The following is a 19,448-nucleotide window of genomic DNA, read 5'->3' on the forward strand; positions in this document are numbered from 1 at the left end:
ACATTTCCACCTGTCCCCAGTATTTCTGCATAGGAGAGTGGTATCGATAATAAATATCAGAATAAAAGTAAGAAACAAAATGGGCTACTACTACTATCAAGTGTCAAATTATTGATTGATGTGTTTCAAGTAGGAGCATAAATATGAGTCCCCTAAACATTCCTGAAAACTTTCAGCAATGTTCATGAATTATTCTCTGAGAAATCAACTAAGATGTAGCAAAAGTGTCCCATTTCTCCAGTGAAATGTGGGAGAAAGAGAAAAAACTATTCTGGATTCAGACCAAAATTTAATAAGTTCTTTCCTGACACAATTCCGTCCAGTATTTTTGCTAAATCTTACTTACAAACGAACAAACCGACTGACAGGGGTGAAAACATGATCTCCTTGGCAGTGCAAACTAATGCTACAGCATTATGAGTGAAGCAGGGAATAACCGGAAAGAGGCAATGTTATAAATGTAAAAAAAAAAGTTTATTATTCATTTGTTATTTGCAAAAGTATTCATTTGAATGAATCATGTCCTCAAGAGGAGGTGTTTTCTGTCAGAGAGTTTTATTTTGTAGTCTCTGTTGTTTTCGCTGCAGGTAGCGAGCACGGGCATCACTGACAGAAGCTTCGTTGTTTCGCTTCTCGTGCTTAATCAGGACATCCTCAGTAGAACCCTCTGAAAGAAGCACAGAGGTAATTTATTAACTTCTCATGAATGTCTTGGTATAGATTATCAATTCATTCATCCAGCTAAACACTTCAGATCTTCATGTCCTTTTTGGCCTTTTAATCCACCCTGTGCTTTAGGTGGGTAATCTCTGGCACCATTTTGGATTAACCATAAAACTGTAGCACAATTTCACAAATAATATCTAGATATTCATAAAACCTTGTTGTCTTTTGGCTGCTTCCTTGGTCTCCCATTTTATCATCTCTTCGTCAGTCACTTCTTCTCTTGCCACATTGCTCAGCTCATAGACGTCCACCTCATGGAGTTTAGGTAACAAGTCCTTCACCCACTCATACCGAACTGGGCACACTGTCCTGATGTACACCCGTGAAGTCACCAGCATGTCGTGGAAGATGACCCAGTTCAGCTCCCCCTCCTTGTCAGACAGCTGCGAGGAATCACGATAGAAATAAAAAAATACGATTTTTTGATTTTGGTTCCAAACACAATGTATCTTCAAACTGTGTTTGGTGAATACAATTATTTTAAATGTCTTAAAAAAACATTTACCGATGATGACGGATGAATGTGAACCATGGATCCATGTCCATCCATAGTGCAAAACACATTTCCCATAGACCTATAGAATGTGGGATGGAAAGGAATTAACTAAAAATTATTTTCAACCAGAAAATAATCCCAAAACACCAAAGGAGTTAAATGTGGGTCAATGAAATGAGCCCTGGTGATACCTTCTGGCAACGTTGGTAAAATATCCTGTGCACAGGCATCGTCTGAAGAGTTCATTCTTGTTGCCATCAAATGTTTCTACGGGGAAATCTCTCTTCTGGGAGACAATCAAAATAATAATGACAATTATACTAATTAGCTCTGCAGTGTGTGGGCAAACGGCAAATTAATAAAAGACAGTATATTTGAGTTGAATATCTGACAACACAGATCTGCTCAGAGGTTTAATTCATGTACAACAATGATGTGGGGAGCAACTATCAGTTGTGATGGCTTAACACGAACTGTGCATTGCGGCTGTAATGTTTACATCAACAGAGAATGGATACACGTCATGCTGCAGTCAGTGATGTGAAAACAACACACTGCTGTACCTTCTGGAGGCGGAGGAGGATCTCTCGCAGCTGAGTCTCCACACTAAAGGCCGACTTCAGCGCCCTCCAGTGGATCCAGTTCTCTTTACACCATTCAGAAGGCCTGTCACTGCAGAATACAAGAGAAAGGCCCGCACTTATGACAGCTGTGATAATACAAGTGAGACACAGTCATTCATTTATACAAGCAACAAGAAATGGTACAGGTTCATCTTGCAGCAGTAATGTATTCTGTACTGTACCTGGATTTGCACGACTGAAACACACTCAGTAGTGTGGCAAAGTCGTTCATGCTGCCGCTTTGGTTAGCCAGCCCTCTGTGCTTCTTATCTGCCTCTTTCTGCTTCTCAGGGTGTCCTGAAGAGAGCATGAGATCAGTTACACCGAAATTCACTGACAGACCCTTTTTTTTGACATGGGCTAACCTGCTAAACTAGAAATACCGCAGTGGGGTTGTGTGCTCTCACCAACCAGTGCAGTTTCAGTCCACATATATTTTTTTCCAGATTCATATAAGGCCACCGTGACCTTTGACGACTCTTGGGATGGACATACGGAAGGACAACCCGAAAATATGATGCCGTCGCCAGCACAGATGCATAAAAAGGCAAATGACTCCTTCCCATAGCTTGTAGAGGAGTGTCATGAAGGGGTTATTGATATGTTATCACAGTCCAGGGCCAGAACCATTTCCATAGTGGGGATTAGATAGAGTCGTGGTCAGGGTGTGTATGACCCTAGCCAGGTAAGGATGTACCCCCACATTGGTCATGTTGTAATGTAGCATGGTGGTTCCAGCAATAAAACCAGTTCAATAGAAGTTTCTGTTTCTGCATCTGATAATTGATATCCGAGGATATCACAAGGAGTTTGCCTTTCTATTATTTGTTCACGTCACGCAACGGAAACTGAGAAGCTCTCTCACTTTGCTGTCTTGTCTGAGTTGCATCATGCATCATATGAAGATGAAAAAAATGCTATAACACACTCCCAATATGTAAAAAACATAAACTAAACAAACATTCATGGCTATTTATGTGCCGACACCTGCACAATCAAAGGCATGTCATAACGTTGTGCTGGGAAAGGTGCAGCGTCAGCATCTAGACTGCCAAAATAAAGAAGAAGAAATGAGTGAGTTCACCTAGGTGTCATGTATCCATCACTGCAGATCGGCGACAGAGACGATAAAAACTTGGGTCTACTGTAGAGTCATTTGACCCAGGAGCATATGCCAATTGTATCCATTCTTATTGCGGACAAAAGCCAGATGTTGGTGGGTTTTTTGACCCGTGGAAAAAGGGGCTTCATCTTAAACACGCCATTTCCTGTCACAGGGACTGACGGACTAGTTGCAGTACCTGTGCTATTAGACATTTCCCTTAATAAACCCAGTATATAGATAAGACAAGTGTGTTCTTCGCCCTTGTAGTCTTTACTTAGACGCAAATTCCACTATAAACCCAAAAGCTAAACTACTGACCTGGCCTGATGAGGATGTTCTCCACAGACAGCATGGCGGCCACAGGGAGCAGCAGATCCTGGCAACCGAGCGAGGCGGCTTTGAGCACGGCCCTGGTGAGGCCTGGTTGCAGCGGGAACTCCACCATCAGCTCCCCCAGCTGGGTCACTCTACCCCTCCTGCAGTCCAAGCACCAGACCCACAGAGCTCAGGAAACTTCAACAAGAAGAACTACTTCATCAAACACTTGGTCCACAGGTAAAACCACTCACCTGTCAATAGCATCGAATTGATAGAGCTGTTTTAGTGCTTCTAGAGTAAACCTCTCCTCTGGACAGTCCAGATAAGGAAACCTTAAAAAAAAAAATCAACTTATTATTTAAGACAGTAAAGTCTTAATAAATAAATTATTAGGAATTGGGAAACCAAACAGACACAGAATGGGGACCAGTGTACCTGATGACATCATGGACACCCAGGCACTTGAGTGTGAGTACGACTGCTGTCAGACTTGTCCTCTGGATTTCTGGAACCGTGTATTCAGGCATGATCTTTTCCCAAAATTCCTTGGAATAGATCCGGAAGCATTTTCCCGCTGAGGTTCTTCCAGCTCGGCCTGCTCTCTGCTGAGCCTCGCTCCTAATCACAGACGAAAATCCTTCTTTCCTTAATGCCATTACTGTTGGCAGGAAAATGTTTTAAGGAGACATATTATGCTTTTTCAGTTTTTTCTCCCCTTTAGTGTTTTATATGTGATTTTTTTGTTCATGCAATGGACTGCAAAGTTAAAAAGCACAAAGTCCGCAGTAAAGGGAGCTCCTCATCACCACAGAAAACACTGTTCATGAAGCTCCTGAAATGGCTCGTCAGTAATCCGGTCAATATTTCCACACCATCTTGATGTCCCACGTTTGCATAATGCAAGCCAAGTCATGTTCGAATGAGGAAAGTGATGTGTTTTCTGAACATTAGAGCAAGTTTATTCAACCATTATTTAACCAGGAAAAGTCCTGTTGACTTTAAAAATCTCCGTGTCCATGTAAGCATTTTTAAAGTAATAACCCAAATTAAAATTATGAACCTGAATATGAGCAGAATATGTCTCCTTTAAAACAAAACTATATGCAGGTCTGAAATAATTGTACATTCGGCGTGACTCACTTTGAAATAGGCACCACCTCCAAGATATCCATGCCCACCCGTGAGTTGTGGTTGAGTTGCTTCACAAACCCGCTGTCTATGATGTACCTATAGAAGAAAGTGATGTTGGCTTTTCAGTGGCTTAACAAACATTTCAGTGATGTTGATTTAATGTTGCAATTTCATGGTTACATATGATAAAGCATTGACCACAGGCCTCACTCACTTTATACCATTGATAGTGAGAGATGTTGCTGCAATGTTAGTGGCCACTACACACTTTCTTATTCCCGGAGGCGGGGGCTGAAAGATCTGCCTCTGTTGCTCTATGACAAGAACACACACACAAAAAAGCAGACACTAACTTCAATTTGTAAAAATCTATCTCGCAGTCAGGTGTAACAACCGTAGCAGTTGTGTGTTTACCAGTGGGCATGGATCCATAAAGCGGCAATATGAGAATACCGTCCACCGTCTGGTCCTGTACATCATAGCGATAGTCTATAGACTCTGCTTTTTCAAATAGCAAGTCACAGGCGCGTTCAATCTCTGACTGACCTGTCAAACATAAAGAGAAATCATGTGGCTGATTTTGTCAGCATTAAGGGTTGAGTCCGTATTTATCAATTGTCACATGTTTATAAATTTATAAATACGACCTCACGTTGTATCAATCACGTTTACAGACAGACTCCAAAACTTTAATCTGACATTCAATTTTCGGATCAGGTTTCGATGTGCTGTGTTTTTTGCATCAGGCGTTTCAGAAAGTAGTTTGAGCACTCAGAGCTACCATATTTGTCCAGAATGTCATTTGAGAAGCTAACACATCTCACAAATTAGTTTTCTTATTTTTAATATGCGGTATCAGTGCTGGTAACATATCAAATTGGACCACTGACACCCTGAAGTAGACTTTAAACCGACCAAAATAATTTCACAGCTCCTCGTTTAGAAGACGAAATTGTCCTTGTTCCTGGAGGCTTATCAGGTTTGGATGGACCCAATCATCTTTCTTGTGCAAAGTTTCTGTGCATGATGATTTTTATTGGATGACACGAATGAAAAAATACGGAGAGACCTTTAAGGTTTAGTGTGATCTCAGGGCCTGATAATGGGAACTCACCGGTTAAGAACACAAGAATGTCCCCACACATCTCACTGGTGTGCACATCCAGGGCCACTTTCACCACCTGGGGAGCAAAGGCAGTCAGATGCAACCAACATCAACATTCAACAATCAATGTGAAAGTTAAAGTAATAGCCTTTCCCTGTAAGAATCTTAAAATAAAAAAGACTTAAATATAGTATATAATAGGGATGAAACCCACTGAGCTGAAGTGAAATGAGCAGCCCTCAGCATTATCACAATGTTCTAAAATAACTTACGAGCTCCACCAAGACTTTTGCAAAACTAAATTATCCTTTTATTTACTTATTTAAGGTTGTGATTAGTTAAAACTGCATTACTGGAATTTTTTATCGTAAAAAAATTTTACAAAAAAAACAACTTACATACTAAAGCCTTCTTCCTTTAGTGTTAGTGTTACACATTTGGTGTTGGCTATATTACTATTTTTACTATAAATAATTATATTATTTCATTATTATACCTCATTTAATTACTTTAGCTTGTGAATCAGTACTTCTTGAAAATGTTATTATACTGATAATCGTGATAATTGTGGTCACTATAATGTTCACACTATTTCATCACTACTCCAAACATAAACTCAGTACCTCTTTTACATAACCAGTGCTTTCTACATCTTTTGGTCCCACGGCAGAACCAAATGTGCAGACCACAGGAAACGTCCTCCCAGGAATAACAAAGACGGGACAATCGCCGAGAAAGGCTGAAAGCTTGTCCGTTTCCAATGTAGCGGACATCACCACCACCTTCAGCGGAAAGGATCGACCCTTTGTGGCTTCAACGGGGTCGGAGAAGACTTTCTTCAATAAGCCCAGGAGGATATCCTGCAGCAAATACAAACAAATACAAACACATGCTCAGTGCAGGAATCCCATGCGTTGATGTACATTCGGTGAATATGCTGACTCACTGTGTTGAGGCTGCGTTCATGGACCTCATCCAAGATCACAACACTGTACTGAGACAGTCCAGGGTCTGCCAGAATCTCTCTGAGCAAACATCCGTCCGTCAGGTACTTCACAACCGTGTCCTGGCTCAAACACAGACCCACCTCCAAGTTATCAGACGTTCACAATAAAGATGCTGGATTTTCTGCAGGGTCGTCCCATCTCTGCCTCTCACCTGTGATGTGCAATCATCAAAGCGCACTTGGTAGCCGACTTCTCTTCCCAGATTGCATTGCATCTCCTGGGCTACCCTCTGGGCCACTGTGATGGCAGCCACCCGGCGGGGCTGAGTGATGCCGATTTTGCCATTTTTACAAAAACCTATACGGAAGAGAAGAGAGAACATGAAATGGTTGATTTCTTTAGGTCAAATTGTATTTAGATTTTGTCTTTCAACGTAATAACTAATAATGTGTTTAGCAGTGGTGGTAACTCATATACAATACCAAATTATTAGAGATGGGGCTGCAGAATTGGTTCTACAGATCAAATCATCAACATTTTTGGGTCGCACCATCAGTTTTAAATGAAATTGGGCGTTCTGATTTGTTTTCTGCAGGTACTCTGACTTCCTCTCTCTGTCGGTCCTGGGATACATTGGCAACCTGTGCAGGGTGTACCCCACCTCTTTCCCAATGTCACCTGGGATTGGCCTCAGCTCCCCCCACGACCCTCAAAGGAAGTGGTATAGATAATGGATGGATGGACAGACTTATGGAAGGTACATGTCTCTGATCTTAGTTAAGGGAGATATTGGCTCATGAAGTGATAACTTTTTAGGTGATTTTAACTGGTCATAACTCCTTTGATACAGGTCACAGAGAAATGGTTCTCATGTCGGTTTAAAGCTCCGTTCCAGCTCCATGTTTATCTAAACAGTTTGTAATCTCAGTATACAAAAAGAATCCTCATGGACCATCTCCAATGTACACATTCCCATACCGCCATGATACAATTGTGATGCACCACCAGGACGTCCCAGAAGTCCCCAAGACGTCATTAGCCTACGTCTACCATCCTTGTTATCTGACACACGTGATATTTGGTTGCATGTGTTTGTCATGAGACCAAATCAACATGACAAGTTCAGATCTGTGATGGTGCGGCCCAGATGTGTGATGATGTTGACACGGACTGACCATAAGTGACATCTCACCAGCTTGATGCAGGAACTGTGGAAGTTGTGTGGTTTTCCCGCTGCCGGTCTCCCCGGTTACAACCAGAAAAGAGCTGGTTTTTACAGCCTCGATCAGTTTGGTTTTGTGCCGATAGATCGGCAGGTTTGTTGACTCGGTGTCGTCCTTCCGGTCCCGTCTGGTTGATGTGGACATAACTGAAAGCGTTTACTGTGTGAGGAGATAAACAGTGAGCCCCACAGACACTATTACTCTTCAAACTACACCTATTTCTTTCGCATTTATCATTTCAGAGGACACTAGTTCCGCAACTTCCGCAAACTAACCCGTTCTGCGTTCCTATTGGTCTAAAAATGAGCACGTGACCCAAATTCCTCTACCAAAATAAAAGTCTGTCAGATTTATTAAAATCAAGTAAAACAAATCATACGAATTGAAAATTAAAAGTAATTAATACATGAGTTAATGCAAATGACATAAGAGTAGTGATGTGTCCTTCCGTGTCGAGGCTTCGAAGCGTGTGTCGAGTAATCCAGGAAGATTTTTGTGAAGCCGGCCGTACCACGTGAAATGGTTCGCGGGTTTGGTGTGCGAATCGAAATATAAGGGGCAGCGAAACGCAATTGGCATCACAAACATCATTCATTAATTTATTCAATTCAAAGCTTCACACACCAAAGCCATGGTGTCATTATAATCACTCTGCCTGTTTTACATTTATTGTCCACTTGATGGCACAGTAGAGCAAATGAAGCGCCATGAAGCTTCGGCCCATGAGTGAACCAATTGGATGGAAATTTCCGGCAAATGAATTGGCATTTGGAGGGTTTTAACATGCTCAAATTCTTACCAAAGTTTGCAGAAAATTAGAAAGTGCTGAAAATTTACGTATTCTGGAGTAATTTTAAATGGGCGTGGCAAAATGGCTCAACAGCGCCCCCCGCGCCCCCTGGAACGCGTTCGCATTGACCGATCTTCACAAAAATCGATACACAGGTGTATCATGACCAGACAAACAAAAAAGTCTGGAGGTGCACTTTGAAAAAAGCAACAGGAAGCCCGCCATTTTGCATTTAGTAGCCATTTTGGCCATTTTTCACATTTTTACTTTGACGAACTTGTCCCAGGGCTTTCATCAGATCAACTTCAAATTGAGATGAGTGTCATCTGTGATATATGATGTTGTGATATGTGATGTGATATATGATGATGATGGCTTTACTGGTGCCATATGCGTGGCCCTATTGTATTTCAAAGGATTTGTATTTCCCTTTTGGGGCTTTTTCAGGGCCTAGCCATGCTCAAATTCTCACCAAAGCATGTGCTCGGGCCCATTATTATTATTATTATTATTATAATAATAATATATATTTTTTAATTATTATTATTATTTGTTTTTTTTATTTAATTTTTCAGGCAAATTAATTGGCTTTTTGAGGGCTTTAACATGCTCCAATCATTACCAAAGTTTGCAGAAAATTAGAAAGTGGTGAAAATTGACGTATTCTGGAGTCATTTTAATTTTCTTTTTTTTTTTCAGGCAAACAAATTGGATTTTTGAGCGCTTTAACATGCTCAAATCGTTACCAAAGTTTGCAGAAAATTAGAAAGTGGTGACAATTTACGTATTCTGGAGTAATTTTAAATGGGCGTGGCAAAATGGCTTAACAGCGCCCCCTGGAACGCAGCCCCTGAGTTCACATTGACCGATCTTCACAAAAATCGATACACAGGTGTATCATGACCAGACAAACAAAAAAGTCTCAAGGGGCATTATTATAATATTTATATTCATAATATATATATATATATATATATATATATATATATATATATACTGTATATATAAGTAATATTGTTCAATTGAAATTCAGATCATTCAAAAACAACAGTCCTTTGATCCTTAGATGTCACATTTAGAACTCTTTATTGGCTTTGATATCAAAGCCAATAAAGTCACATACAAAGGAGCAACATTTCTCATTCCATCATAATTCCACTGGGGCTGGGACAACAGGACAAATCTGATTGGACACCTTCCACAGGAGACCTCTGATTGGCTGTTGTCTTTTTGACTGCCTTTAATGCTGTTAAAGTTGAAGAAAGTTTCTTATTGCACTCTGACCTAAGGTAAGTCATGTCTCCCTCTCTTGAACTCTGTATTTATCCAGCATGCTAACCTCTACAATTCAGGCTCATAATTCAAGTTTGAAATGATGCTACTGTAAAATATGAAGCTGCTGCTGTTACCTGCTGCTGTTACCTGCTGCTGTTAAATGTTGATAATGTGCTGGTTTCTGTGCTGGTTGTTTATTAAATGTATTTATTCAAATGGGATAAACCCCTTGAGTTGCACCAACTGGTTTTCAAGAGGTTGGTTGCTTTCATGACAAATGTCTTGTGTTTTCTGCTGCTTATATTGATTCCTGTGGTATTCTTGTCATTTAATGTTGCTATTTAAATGAATGAGTGATACGTGATAGCATGATGCTAACTCTAACTACAGTATTTAAGGCAAAGTCAAAAAGACAACAGCTGTCACTGCCAATCAAATTCAGATTCAAATGGAAGCATCTGGTTGCCATGGTGACTGATGAGGGAAGTTTTGCCTCTCTCTCTCTCTCGCCACCTACTGATCAGTGTGAAAATGAAGTTGTTGTAACATTGTCCAATTGACACAAAATTGCTCACGCTATATCAGAGCCCCTACTTGAACAGATCTATTAGTCTGTATGTAATAATACTGATGGCGCCACCTACTGGCAACAGGAAATAAGCTTTGTTTTACAACTATCATTCAATTTACATACAATTTTCACAGTGTGATGTGCAATTGATAGCGTGGACCGTAATGAGCAATTAACAGGCAAGGATCGACATCGCGTGCCGGACGCAGGAAGTGAAGCGTTTATCCTTGCCGCAGTGCGCAAAATGCATGCAACGCGGAGACGTGCGCTTGGTCATTGATTGCTCTCTCCACTAACCGCAACAGGCTTCAAAATGCGTGTGCTCGGGCCCGTTAGTGCTAGTACGTAGCCCTAGTTATTATAATTATTGACTTGACTTTCACGAGCCAATTGGCTTGAAGCAGGGCTTTTGTTTGTGAAGGAAAATGAATACAAGTTTTGTTACACATACACATCTTAAAACCTACATTAATAAACACTGTTCACTCATAAAATGATCATATCAAGTGTGTATACAAGTGTGCTCTTATTGAGTAAAAAACATAGACACTGCATATAAAGATGGATGACAGGACGGCTCCCCAAAAGTCAAGCCAAAGTGCCTCAAGTGCCACCTGGTGGCTGTCTGCAGTGCAGGTCATAAATCCTGCCTCATCCATTTTAGTCAATGGGACATGGATCAAACTAAAGTTCAAAGTACACGTAAATTTTTTCTTAAGGAAGTTGTCTGTCATTTTAGCTAGTTATTGTTTTGTGGTATGTTTGGTTTTAATTAGCTAATTAATACTAAAAACACAGTGAAACATCGTGATTGACAGCTGAGAGTGACTCACGATTGGTCAAGTGTGTATATCGGCAGAACCTCACTGCGCAGACTCTGGCTCCAAATGTGTTCATATCGAATATTTTGGCCTCATTTTTGGATAGTGGGAGGAAGTGGGGATGTGTCATCCATCTTTATATACATTTTTTGGTAAAAGCACATGGTCTCATGCCAATACAGTGTGCACATACAAACCATGCACATACATATGCAAGAATACAAATATGGCTCAATGTAGAGGAGAATATCTTTCATGTGGGAGTTTGTTCATTTCAGACTCTAAGTTCACAAACAGTAGTCCTAAACTGATGCAAACGTTCATGCACCTACTTCAATGTGATTCATCGTGATCCACTGTCTAAACTTAAGTGAAGTGTACTAAAATTTGAAAGGTGTTCACACTGTGAAAACCAAATGACCCGCACCAACAGAAAGAAGACCTCGCATAAGGAGACTGCCTTGCTTCCTCTGATAAGTAGATCAAGTAGTAAAACTGCTCAGCCAGTTTGGGTTTTTGGACCTTCTGACAACTTGCATTATTTGATACAATCAACAGATGAGTTGAGTCGATAACCAATAAGACCAATATAGCAAAGTATTGATTTATTTTTATTACAAATCAAGGACATGTCTGTTTTAAATCTTGGGGCCTCCAAATACGACTTCAGATAGCAGTTTTCTTATTCTGGATATTTAAAGGTTGATAAAGAAGAGGTCCACCAGAGACCACACTGTGAAGAATCCTCTGTCCTGGCTCTGGTGTAATTCTTCTTAGTTTACGCCTTTCTGAAAGAAATAGAAAAACGTATCATTCACTTGGTGTTGCATGCAAGTAAGACTGTCAATCAACCAGAATCATTGAACAAAAAAGTGACGTCTTGACTTACCGTTGCTGCAGGACTGTAAGCAGCCTGGTCTTTTACAGATCTCTATATTGCAGTGGAAATATACCTGAAAGAGAAGATCTGCACAATAAATTAAAAGCATCAAGACTTAAAATGACCAAAGGCAGCCCCATACATACCTGGTTTTCAGATGTTGTGGGCTTCACAAATGAGAACATCCTGACCACAAACCATTTGTGAAGAGAGGGACATGTCAGCTCCTTACTGGGGACGACTTGCAACACAACGGTTCTGTGACTATCACCAGTAAAAGGACACCTGGGCCGGATGCAAACACAGTATACTCTCCTTTTAAAGTACAGATCATTTTTACATTTTTTGATCATTTCTGAAAAGATCACATCTGCCAAATAGTTTTTATGCCTGTTAACCCGTTGACAAGCAGGTTCCATCGTTGCGGGCCATGCAGGTTTTCTGTCGGTGTGGCCCAGCAGTCGTCCAGCAGCAGCACCAGGTCCTTATCCTCGTGTTTGAGAAGAGACACCTCCACGTACACAGGCTGGCCAAGCTCAGTCACTGCTGGAGGGTCTTGAGGGGAGTAGAAAGAACTGTAAGAAGAATCTATAAGAGATCAGAAAAAAAGTTGTCATATACAGAGTTAGCAACAACAACGTTTCACTGTGCACTCAAATAGCCAGAGTAAAAGTGATGCATTTAAATAAATTCTGAAGACATTTTCTTTGGTTATGAAGAAAGATGATTAATAGAGAAATACATGGACATTAAATTATGAAAGAATACACTTTGTGGACAATGAAATAAAAACCAGGAGTGATGGAAAGTAAAAAAAAAAAAACTGACCTTTGGCGAACCTCATTTCAGTCCTGAGTATTCCTGTGTTTCTCAAAGTTGACGGGTACTCAGATTGTTCTCCCTGAACTTTGATCCTTGCTTGTGTCATTTTGACCAGCGCAAACCTACAACTCACAGTGAGACTGAAACAAAACAAGAAATCTAAATGGGAGTCTGTGAGCTTTAAAAATAGGAATTAATCAACTTTGTTCATGTAGCTAGATGCAGATGAAGAATTTCACTTCTTTTGATGTCTTATTAAAATCACTATGTTGTACCACAGATGTGAACATTATGAATTTGTTTGTCAGAGACAGAAACATCCTTGCATCATATAGTCAACTAAAACCCCATATGAGAGCTCCATATTAAGGTTGTGGACATTGCTGTGGGTAGTTATGTGAGAGCCCTGCAAGTTAAAAGAACCAACAATATTCAAAATCTCTCAAGCAGCAACGTGTATGTATGATCATATTCTTACTTGAAAGGAGTGTCACGAAATATAGAGCCTCTCTGTGGACGTTGTTTCGCCTCCATGTTGACCCAGTAAGTTATAACTCCATCTTCCACCTGTGAGACACAAAACAAACCTGTTGTTTTTAGTAAATGTTCTGTATTTATAGGGCACTTCTCTAGTCTTGATGACCACTCTGAGTTCGTTACAATACATTATTTTTGCCATTCACCCATTCACTCACACACCTATGGGGTTCAGTATCTTCCCCAAGGACACTTCAGCATGAACCAACGACCTGCTCTACCTCCTGAGCCACAGCCGGCCCCAGTCACAAAACTAACCATCTGACCCATCAGAGACAGTTGAAGGGAAGAAACCGATTTACATTTACCATTGACTGAGCACCACAATCAGTGAACGGAAAGTGGAAAGTCACAGCATCTGTGGATCTTTTTCTGGGTTCACAGATGTGGCTTTGACCGGAGGGGATCCAGACAGCGTTCATGTTCAGAGGCGGGACTGTGGCATTCTGGGTGATGGTGATGTTAAACCCATCCTTGCTGCAGAACAGCTGTCTCGGCAGTGGTGGATAACGCTCTTTGTTTGCCTCTGCAGAAAACACACAGATAATTATAAACACAAACAATACAAAAAAATCATAATTTTACAATATTTATCTGTTGGAATTACCTTTAATTCCCCATTCACACATGAGAGGTATTGACTCGAACACCCCAAATCCTCCTCTGTCTTCAAGTGCCATGATAACAACTGTCAGACTAGTGGTGTATTTCTAATAAACAAAATTGGAAATGAAAATTGGAATATATATACAAATATATAGAGATCTGCATTAAAAATAAACACAAAAGGTTTAAAAGGCTATTTTACTCACGTACTTGTCTTTTCACAAAACAGCCATGGGAAGCAATTGTTAAGATCATGAAAGTATCACTTTCACCTAGGAAGTAGTGGCAGTGTTTTGCTATTGCGACAGCTTGGTAATATCCACTGTGTTCATCTGAGTGCAAATGTGAACACAAACAGCAGAGGAAACACAACCACTTCAGAGCTGTACTGTTACCACGCAAGATACATTTTTATTGTCGGACTTACCTCGGACGTAAATGGCATGAGGAAGATCAGCGAATTGCACCTTTGATATGTACACAGACATGAACCCGTCAAGGCAGAGCAAGTTGTTATTATTACTCACGGTGTTATAGGCTGTTGCTTGATATAGTTCTGAAGCAGCGTGGGCTTCGTATTTCGAAAGAAGCAGAGGTAAAGAAATAAATGTCACCCAGACAGCAGTTGAAATGTAGGTCTCCATCTTTGTTTGCTGACACAGGTGGAGCAGGTGGTTCACATCTGGTTTAATTGACATGATTCCCACCAGAGTGAGAGCAGCTCAAAGAGCAATGTCCCTCAGTAGAGAGTACGACCCCACCGAGGCCCGACAGGCCACACACTAACAGATGTCAGTTCCCAAAACACTCCTGATTTTTTTTTTTATCAAGAACCATTTATGGTAAAACATGGAAAATTCTGGAATCAGTCCCCTGATCTGAATCCCCACCAAAATTTCATAGGTTCTTCAGTGACCCATACAACATTCTTGCTCCAAGTTTATTGGGAATCTGTCCAGTATTGTGTAATAAGATAAGATAAAATAAGATAAGCTAGGTAGACAAGAGACCATGTGAAAGACTAAACTAGAATAAAATAGAAGATAAAATATGCACAATGCAGGGAATATGTCCAGAGTATACACCTTTCACCACAGATGGATATATAATTTGTAGAAAGATGTTTTGCAGGAGGATGTATACCGTAAGCGATATACGTATATACTTATATATATATAAGATGGATATATTTATAGTTATTAGAAAAAGTTTAATTTCAAATGTAAATAAAAGCAAGCATACTAAAATGCAGCAAACTGATTAAAAACAAGGAAGAGGAACAAAGTACAAAGAACTTACTTCTAACCATACAGGAATCGGCAGCTAAAAAGAATTATAGAAAATAAAAGGCACATGTGCAAAACAACAAACATATACATGTGGTTCAGTGATTTAACACATTGTTTTCTTCAGATAATGTATGTAATGTATATAAGCTGCACTGTTTTTCCACATTAAACTACTCACGGTACTATTTTTAATGAAAATGTCCTCAACAATTATATTATACATATACATCTACGTGGAAGAAGGAGACATGAGTCAAAATCTTCACCTGGTGCTTAAATTTTATTGTTGTCACCAGACCGGTGCGAGTACAGATATGCAAGCGTGCTGCACTAGAAAAGGTGAATTTCCCTGGTGTGGCATCAACACAGTTTATCTTATCTTTTGAAATGTACTGAAAGCATACTGGTGTAACCTGTGTATATGTTTGAATGTGTTTTTCTCTTTAGGATGAGCTAATGATGACACAACATCTAGTAATTACATATAGCATTTAATCTCATGTATGTATGCTTGTCTAAATTCAGCACGTGCACAGATATGATTTTGTGTGGGTTTGAAGATCTTTATTTGCTGAACTTAACAAGAGAAAAAGCAAACAGGAAATGACTGATGAGGGACTGTAATCGTGACAGGATGCTGATTCTGAAGACATCACGACAGCTGGCTCTCTATAGGTTGAGCTGCTCTTGGCTTCTGTTGTATATTGGGTTCTTGTATTCACGATCTGAGCAGAAAAGGCAGAGAAGCTAAGTGCACAGAATTATTTAATCAGGAACATGTGCACATATGAAGTCAGCACTCACTCGCTTTGGCTTTCTTCTTCCTGAAACCTGTCAAAATATAGAATGCAACAGACATTATTATTTTTTAATTCTGATGGATGATAAGAGACAAAAATGTCCAAATACCTCTCTCATGATTCTCCAACGAAGCTGACATGGTTTGTTGATTGCTGATTTCTTCTTGGTTAACTGTGCAATAAAACGAATTAGTGAAATTCCTGACAGCATTGAAATCATGAAAAATATTAAAATTACCATAATCATGTTGAGTGAAACAGGATTTTCCTGATCGGTCATGGATTTCTAGGGAGGCCAGATAAAACCTAGTTACTCAGTAGGTAGGTAGGTGGGTGGGTAGATAGGTTAGGTAGGTAGGTAGGTAGTTAGGTAGGTAGTTGGGAAGGTAGGTAGGTAGGTAGGTAGGTAAGGTATGCAGTTAGGTAGGTAATTGGGAAGTTAGTTAGTTAGTTAGTTAGTTAGTTAGTTAGTTAGTTAGTTAGTTAGTTAGTTAGGCAGGCAGGCAGGCAGGCAGGCAGCCAGGTAGTTAGGTAGTTAGGTAGGCAGGTAGGCAGGTAGGCAGGTAGGCAGGTAGGTAGGCAGGCAGGCAGGTATGCAGGTAGTTAGATACTGTAGATAGGTAGGTAGGTAGGTAGGTAGGCAGGTAGGTAGGTAGGTAGGTAGGTAGGTCAGTCAGTAAGAAGGTAGGTATATGCACCTCTTTGGAATCTATGTGTAGTTCTCTCACTCTCCACCATCTCAAAATTAAACTGGTTCAAGTTTGGATATACGGTGCTTTGAGTTGTCTGAGGTCTGTATAGATCAGGGAGACCTACAGTACTACAATAGTTTATTTTGGGGTCCCCCTGCTGGTTGGCTGGGTCCTGGTCATCGTTCTCTAATTTTAAAAAAATTAGATAAGTTAAGAAATACTGACACTGACATTAGTGATGTGTTAAGAGGGATAGAGTGACATTAGCTTTTTAAAAAGGTGAATCCAAAGGTGGACATAGAGCTGTGTGAACGCACCGTAAACAAGACTATGGTTGTCCGCTTCTAGAGAAAGTAAAAGAAAAAGAAACACATTGTGGATCAAGATCACACAGAGGGGGGTGGTTGATTAATTGATTTCAACAGCGACACCAGCATTAGGGGCAATCTGAGTTTGACACTTCACAGTGTCTGTTTTTTTATTTATTTAGGGAAGGAATGAGGCCGTGTCACCTTTTAACAGCCACTTCTTTCCACTAACCCTAACCCCATCAGGGGGCGGATCCAGGATATATATATATATATATATATATATATATATATATATATATATATCCATATAACTTTCTTTTTTCTGAAACAACATTTCAGGATGTTTTTCAACATTTTAATTTGTTAGAAAATAATTGATGAATCTTGACCAATTGTGCATGTTTAGGGGACTGATATTTGTGTGTGCAATTTTTTGCAGATCCAAATAAAAATCTAGATCCAGCAAATGTAAATGTGGTTCATACGGAAACTGTTGGGCATTAGCAGAGGTATGTTCTCTACTGAGATCTAGTTTTTCCTACGTTCTCTGTTATGTATCATTCTGTTCATTTTCTTTCTAATTTAAGTTTGAACACATCCAGCTCCTTATCCCAATCTTAGCTGGTCATACATCATATGATTGATAAAGCATCAATGTGTCCCTCAACCATAAGGAAAGGATGTGACCTCATCTGTGGCAACTCAAAATCAAGATAAATAGTGTAAACTGTATAAACATTATCTTTTGTAATGTTAAAATATCTCTGCACAAAGCATCAGTATACAGAGCATGGATCTAATTGAAATGGTAAATGATAAAAATGATTGCTTACCCTCAATATGTACGCATACAATATTGTTGGTACTGTCCTGTGTCATCTTTTTGTGGAGGACTGAAATAAAAACAGTTGTTTAAAATAACCAGCAACCAACAAACTAATACATCCATCCATCAATCACATGAACTACACGTCTTTAACTGCAGAGGAATAAAAGAGTAGGACTGGACAGGTACTCACAGTAGGTGCAGACGCCCAGCAGGACGAACGTTACCACACCAACACAGATGTAGATCAGTCCCCATGTCTCTTTACTCAGTGTGTCTGCATGAAGAAGTTGTGGTTTTACAAAGACACGTTCACAGGAAACTCTTGCTCATCTTGTCCGCTCTCAAATGTGTGGTCTACAGGGTTTATGAAGTGGAAAGGAAACGGCTGCAGGTCGCTGTCTCACAGACCTGCTGCACTCACTAACACATTCAAAGAGAAACCCACATACCTGTTGAGACATGCAAGTCCACCTGATGACACTTATCTCCCTGCAAGCAGCGGTAACACCCCAGGTCAGAGTCCTGAAGTTCATCGATCCTGATGGGGTAGTTCCCCCTTGAGCCCTGGTTTGGGAACACTTTCACACGGCCCTCTTTGGGGAGCATGAACTGCACGTGGCCATCAGCCTTGAGACGGAGCAGGTTTTCCCCGGAAGCGTGGACCCACGACACCCACCCGAGGCCGTTGGTTGTAAAGTTGCATGGAAGAAGCACAGACGAGCCAAGTGGAGTGCTGACTATGTGCCTCTCACACAGATACGGATACTGCCCGCACGATTTCTCAAAGTGCTGCTCATCTTGATGGGAAGAGAGGCACTCAAGAATTATTTTCTGGTTTAGATGAGCTTCATTATTCAAGTGTATCAACAATAGAAATTATTCCTCCTTTTTTCATTGCTATGATATCTTAGCATTAACCATCAGCATTGAGAATAAATGTCATGTCACTGGATAACAATTAAAGAGACCATTTAAGCAGAATAAGAAAATGATAATGTAAGCTACAATTTGAACTAATGTTGTATTACGTAATGTATTTTAAATTGAAAAATGAAAATCTATATATTTACAACATTAAACATATCTAAATATAATAGTAAATGATACTGTTGTCAGATTTATGTAAATCGAAATAGCCAACCACAAGAATTAAAAGAAAACTAAGATAAAGATAAAATAAGATGAATAATAAACGTACTGAAAAACTGTACCAATGGATCAAACAATGATATTAGCCAAATAATTATTACAATTTTGATCATCACCACTATCCCAGATGAAAAAACTTTTGATTTATTCAAAGTCTTAATCTAAATATCTCATTCTTACCGTTTGAAGATGCACAAATGAAGCACAGGGCTAAAGGGAAAATCCACTTGTCTGCATTCATTGTTAACAACTATGTGAACAACAGTGAGATGGTGTGTCGACCTAACCCCTCTAAGCATCATGGGACAACCACAAGACGACCACTGTTTATTTTGGTACACATGCTACGGAAAGTCTCTGCTGCAGGTTTACTTTCACATTAACAGCAGCCAAATGTTTATA

At 40.0% G+C, this 19,448-nt stretch overlaps 3 protein-coding genes across 16 annotated transcripts; all 3 read right to left on the bottom strand.

The window, feature by feature from the left end:
- Window positions 1-453: 453 nt before the first annotated feature.
- dhx40 (DEAH (Asp-Glu-Ala-His) box polypeptide 40) lies at window positions 454-7,953 on the bottom strand. 2 transcript variants are annotated; one of them, XM_034603341.1, is made up of 17 exons: window positions 7,644-7,953; window positions 6,663-6,808; window positions 6,451-6,570; window positions 6,128-6,364; window positions 5,514-5,580; window positions 4,814-4,945; window positions 4,614-4,713; window positions 4,409-4,495; window positions 3,704-3,886; window positions 3,520-3,600; window positions 3,269-3,426; window positions 2,028-2,142; window positions 1,786-1,894; window positions 1,414-1,508; window positions 1,232-1,301; window positions 885-1,109; window positions 454-671 (listed from the first exon to the last, which is right to left on the bottom strand). In XM_034603341.1, the coding sequence occupies exons 1-17, from the start codon at window positions 7,816-7,818 to the stop codon at window positions 546-548; spliced, it is 2,226 nt and encodes a 741-aa protein (XP_034459232.1). In that variant the 5' UTR covers window positions 7,819-7,953; the 3' UTR covers window positions 454-545. The 2 variants fall into 2 exon arrangements, with proteins under 2 accessions (XP_034459232.1, XP_034459231.1); XM_034603340.1 differs by having other exon boundaries at window positions 454-667; window positions 881-1,109.
- A 3,773-nt stretch (window positions 7,954-11,726) lies between these two features.
- LOC117772328 (zona pellucida sperm-binding protein 4-like) lies at window positions 11,727-14,637 on the bottom strand. 9 transcript variants are annotated; one of them, XM_034603376.1, is made up of 11 exons: window positions 14,597-14,635; window positions 14,404-14,443; window positions 14,187-14,308; window positions 13,978-14,080; window positions 13,679-13,896; window positions 13,312-13,400; window positions 12,840-12,973; window positions 12,410-12,599; window positions 12,158-12,296; window positions 12,021-12,084; window positions 11,727-11,919 (listed from the first exon to the last, which is right to left on the bottom strand). In XM_034603376.1, the coding sequence occupies exons 1-11, from the start codon at window positions 14,618-14,620 to the stop codon at window positions 11,798-11,800; spliced, it is 1,245 nt and encodes a 414-aa protein (XP_034459267.1). In that variant the 5' UTR covers window positions 14,621-14,635; the 3' UTR covers window positions 11,727-11,797. The 9 variants fall into 9 exon arrangements, 8 of the variants coding, with proteins under 8 accessions (XP_034459267.1, XP_034459266.1, XP_034459263.1 ...); XM_034603375.1 differs by having other exon boundaries at window positions 14,591-14,626; XM_034603372.1 differs by having other exon boundaries at window positions 14,404-14,637.
- A 1,182-nt stretch (window positions 14,638-15,819) lies between these two features.
- Window positions 15,820-19,362, bottom strand: LOC117772343. 5 transcript variants are annotated; one of them, XM_034603408.1, is made up of 10 exons: window positions 19,227-19,360; window positions 18,347-18,694; window positions 18,088-18,171; window positions 17,902-17,961; window positions 17,075-17,101; window positions 16,764-16,943; window positions 16,304-16,351; window positions 16,172-16,237; window positions 16,070-16,102; window positions 15,820-15,990 (listed from the first exon to the last, which is right to left on the bottom strand). In XM_034603408.1, the coding sequence occupies exons 1-10, from the start codon at window positions 19,285-19,287 to the stop codon at window positions 15,935-15,937; spliced, it is 963 nt and encodes a 320-aa protein (XP_034459299.1). In that variant the 5' UTR covers window positions 19,288-19,360; the 3' UTR covers window positions 15,820-15,934. The 5 variants fall into 5 exon arrangements, with proteins under 5 accessions (XP_034459299.1, XP_034459300.1, XP_034459297.1 ...); XM_034603409.1 differs by having other exon boundaries at window positions 16,070-16,096; window positions 16,175-16,237; window positions 19,227-19,359; XM_034603406.1 differs by having other exon boundaries at window positions 16,172-16,351; window positions 19,227-19,362.
- Between the last annotated feature and the right edge of the window lie 86 nt (window positions 19,363-19,448).

This window comes from Hippoglossus hippoglossus, chromosome 13 (assembly GCF_009819705.1).
Source record: "Hippoglossus hippoglossus isolate fHipHip1 chromosome 13, fHipHip1.pri, whole genome shotgun sequence".
In the NCBI taxonomy this organism is placed as follows: domain Eukaryota; kingdom Metazoa; phylum Chordata; class Actinopteri; order Pleuronectiformes; family Pleuronectidae; genus Hippoglossus; species Hippoglossus hippoglossus.

Excerpts from the sequence above, each read along its gene's own strand:
- dhx40 (XM_034603341.1), bottom strand. The coding sequence starts at position 7,818 with ATGTCCACATCAACCAGACGGGACCGGAAGGACGACACCGAGTCAACA. Across the intron at positions 6,571-6,662 it reads TTGATGATTGCACATCACAG|GACACGGTTGTGAAGTACCT; the intron begins GTGAGAGGCAGA and ends TGTTTGAGCCAG. Across the intron at positions 1,302-1,413 it reads TTTACCAACGTTGCCAGAAG|GTCTATGGGAAATGTGTTTT; the intron begins GTATCACCAGGG and ends CACATTCTATAG.
- LOC117772328 (XM_034603372.1), bottom strand. The coding sequence starts at position 14,620 with ATGGAGACCTACATTTCAACTGCTGTCTGGGTGACATTTATTTCTTTA. Across the intron at positions 14,081-14,186 it reads GCTGTTTTGTGAAAAGACAA|AAATACACCACTAGTCTGAC; the intron begins GTACGTGAGTAA and ends TTTGTTTATTAG. Across the intron at positions 13,401-13,678 it reads ATTGTGGTGCTCAGTCAATG|GTGGAAGATGGAGTTATAAC; the intron begins GTAAATGTAAAT and ends TGTGTCTCACAG.
- LOC117772343 (XM_034603406.1), bottom strand. The coding sequence starts at position 19,287 with ATGAATGCAGACAAGTGGATTTTCCCTTTAGCCCTGTGCTTCATTTGT. Across the intron at positions 18,695-19,226 it reads CATTTGTGCATCTTCAAACG|ATGAGCAGCACTTTGAGAAA; the intron begins GTAAGAATGAGA and ends CTTCCCATCAAG. Across the intron at positions 18,172-18,346 it reads GGACTTGCATGTCTCAACAG|ACACACTGAGTAAAGAGACA; the intron begins GTATGTGGGTTT and ends TTCTTCATGCAG.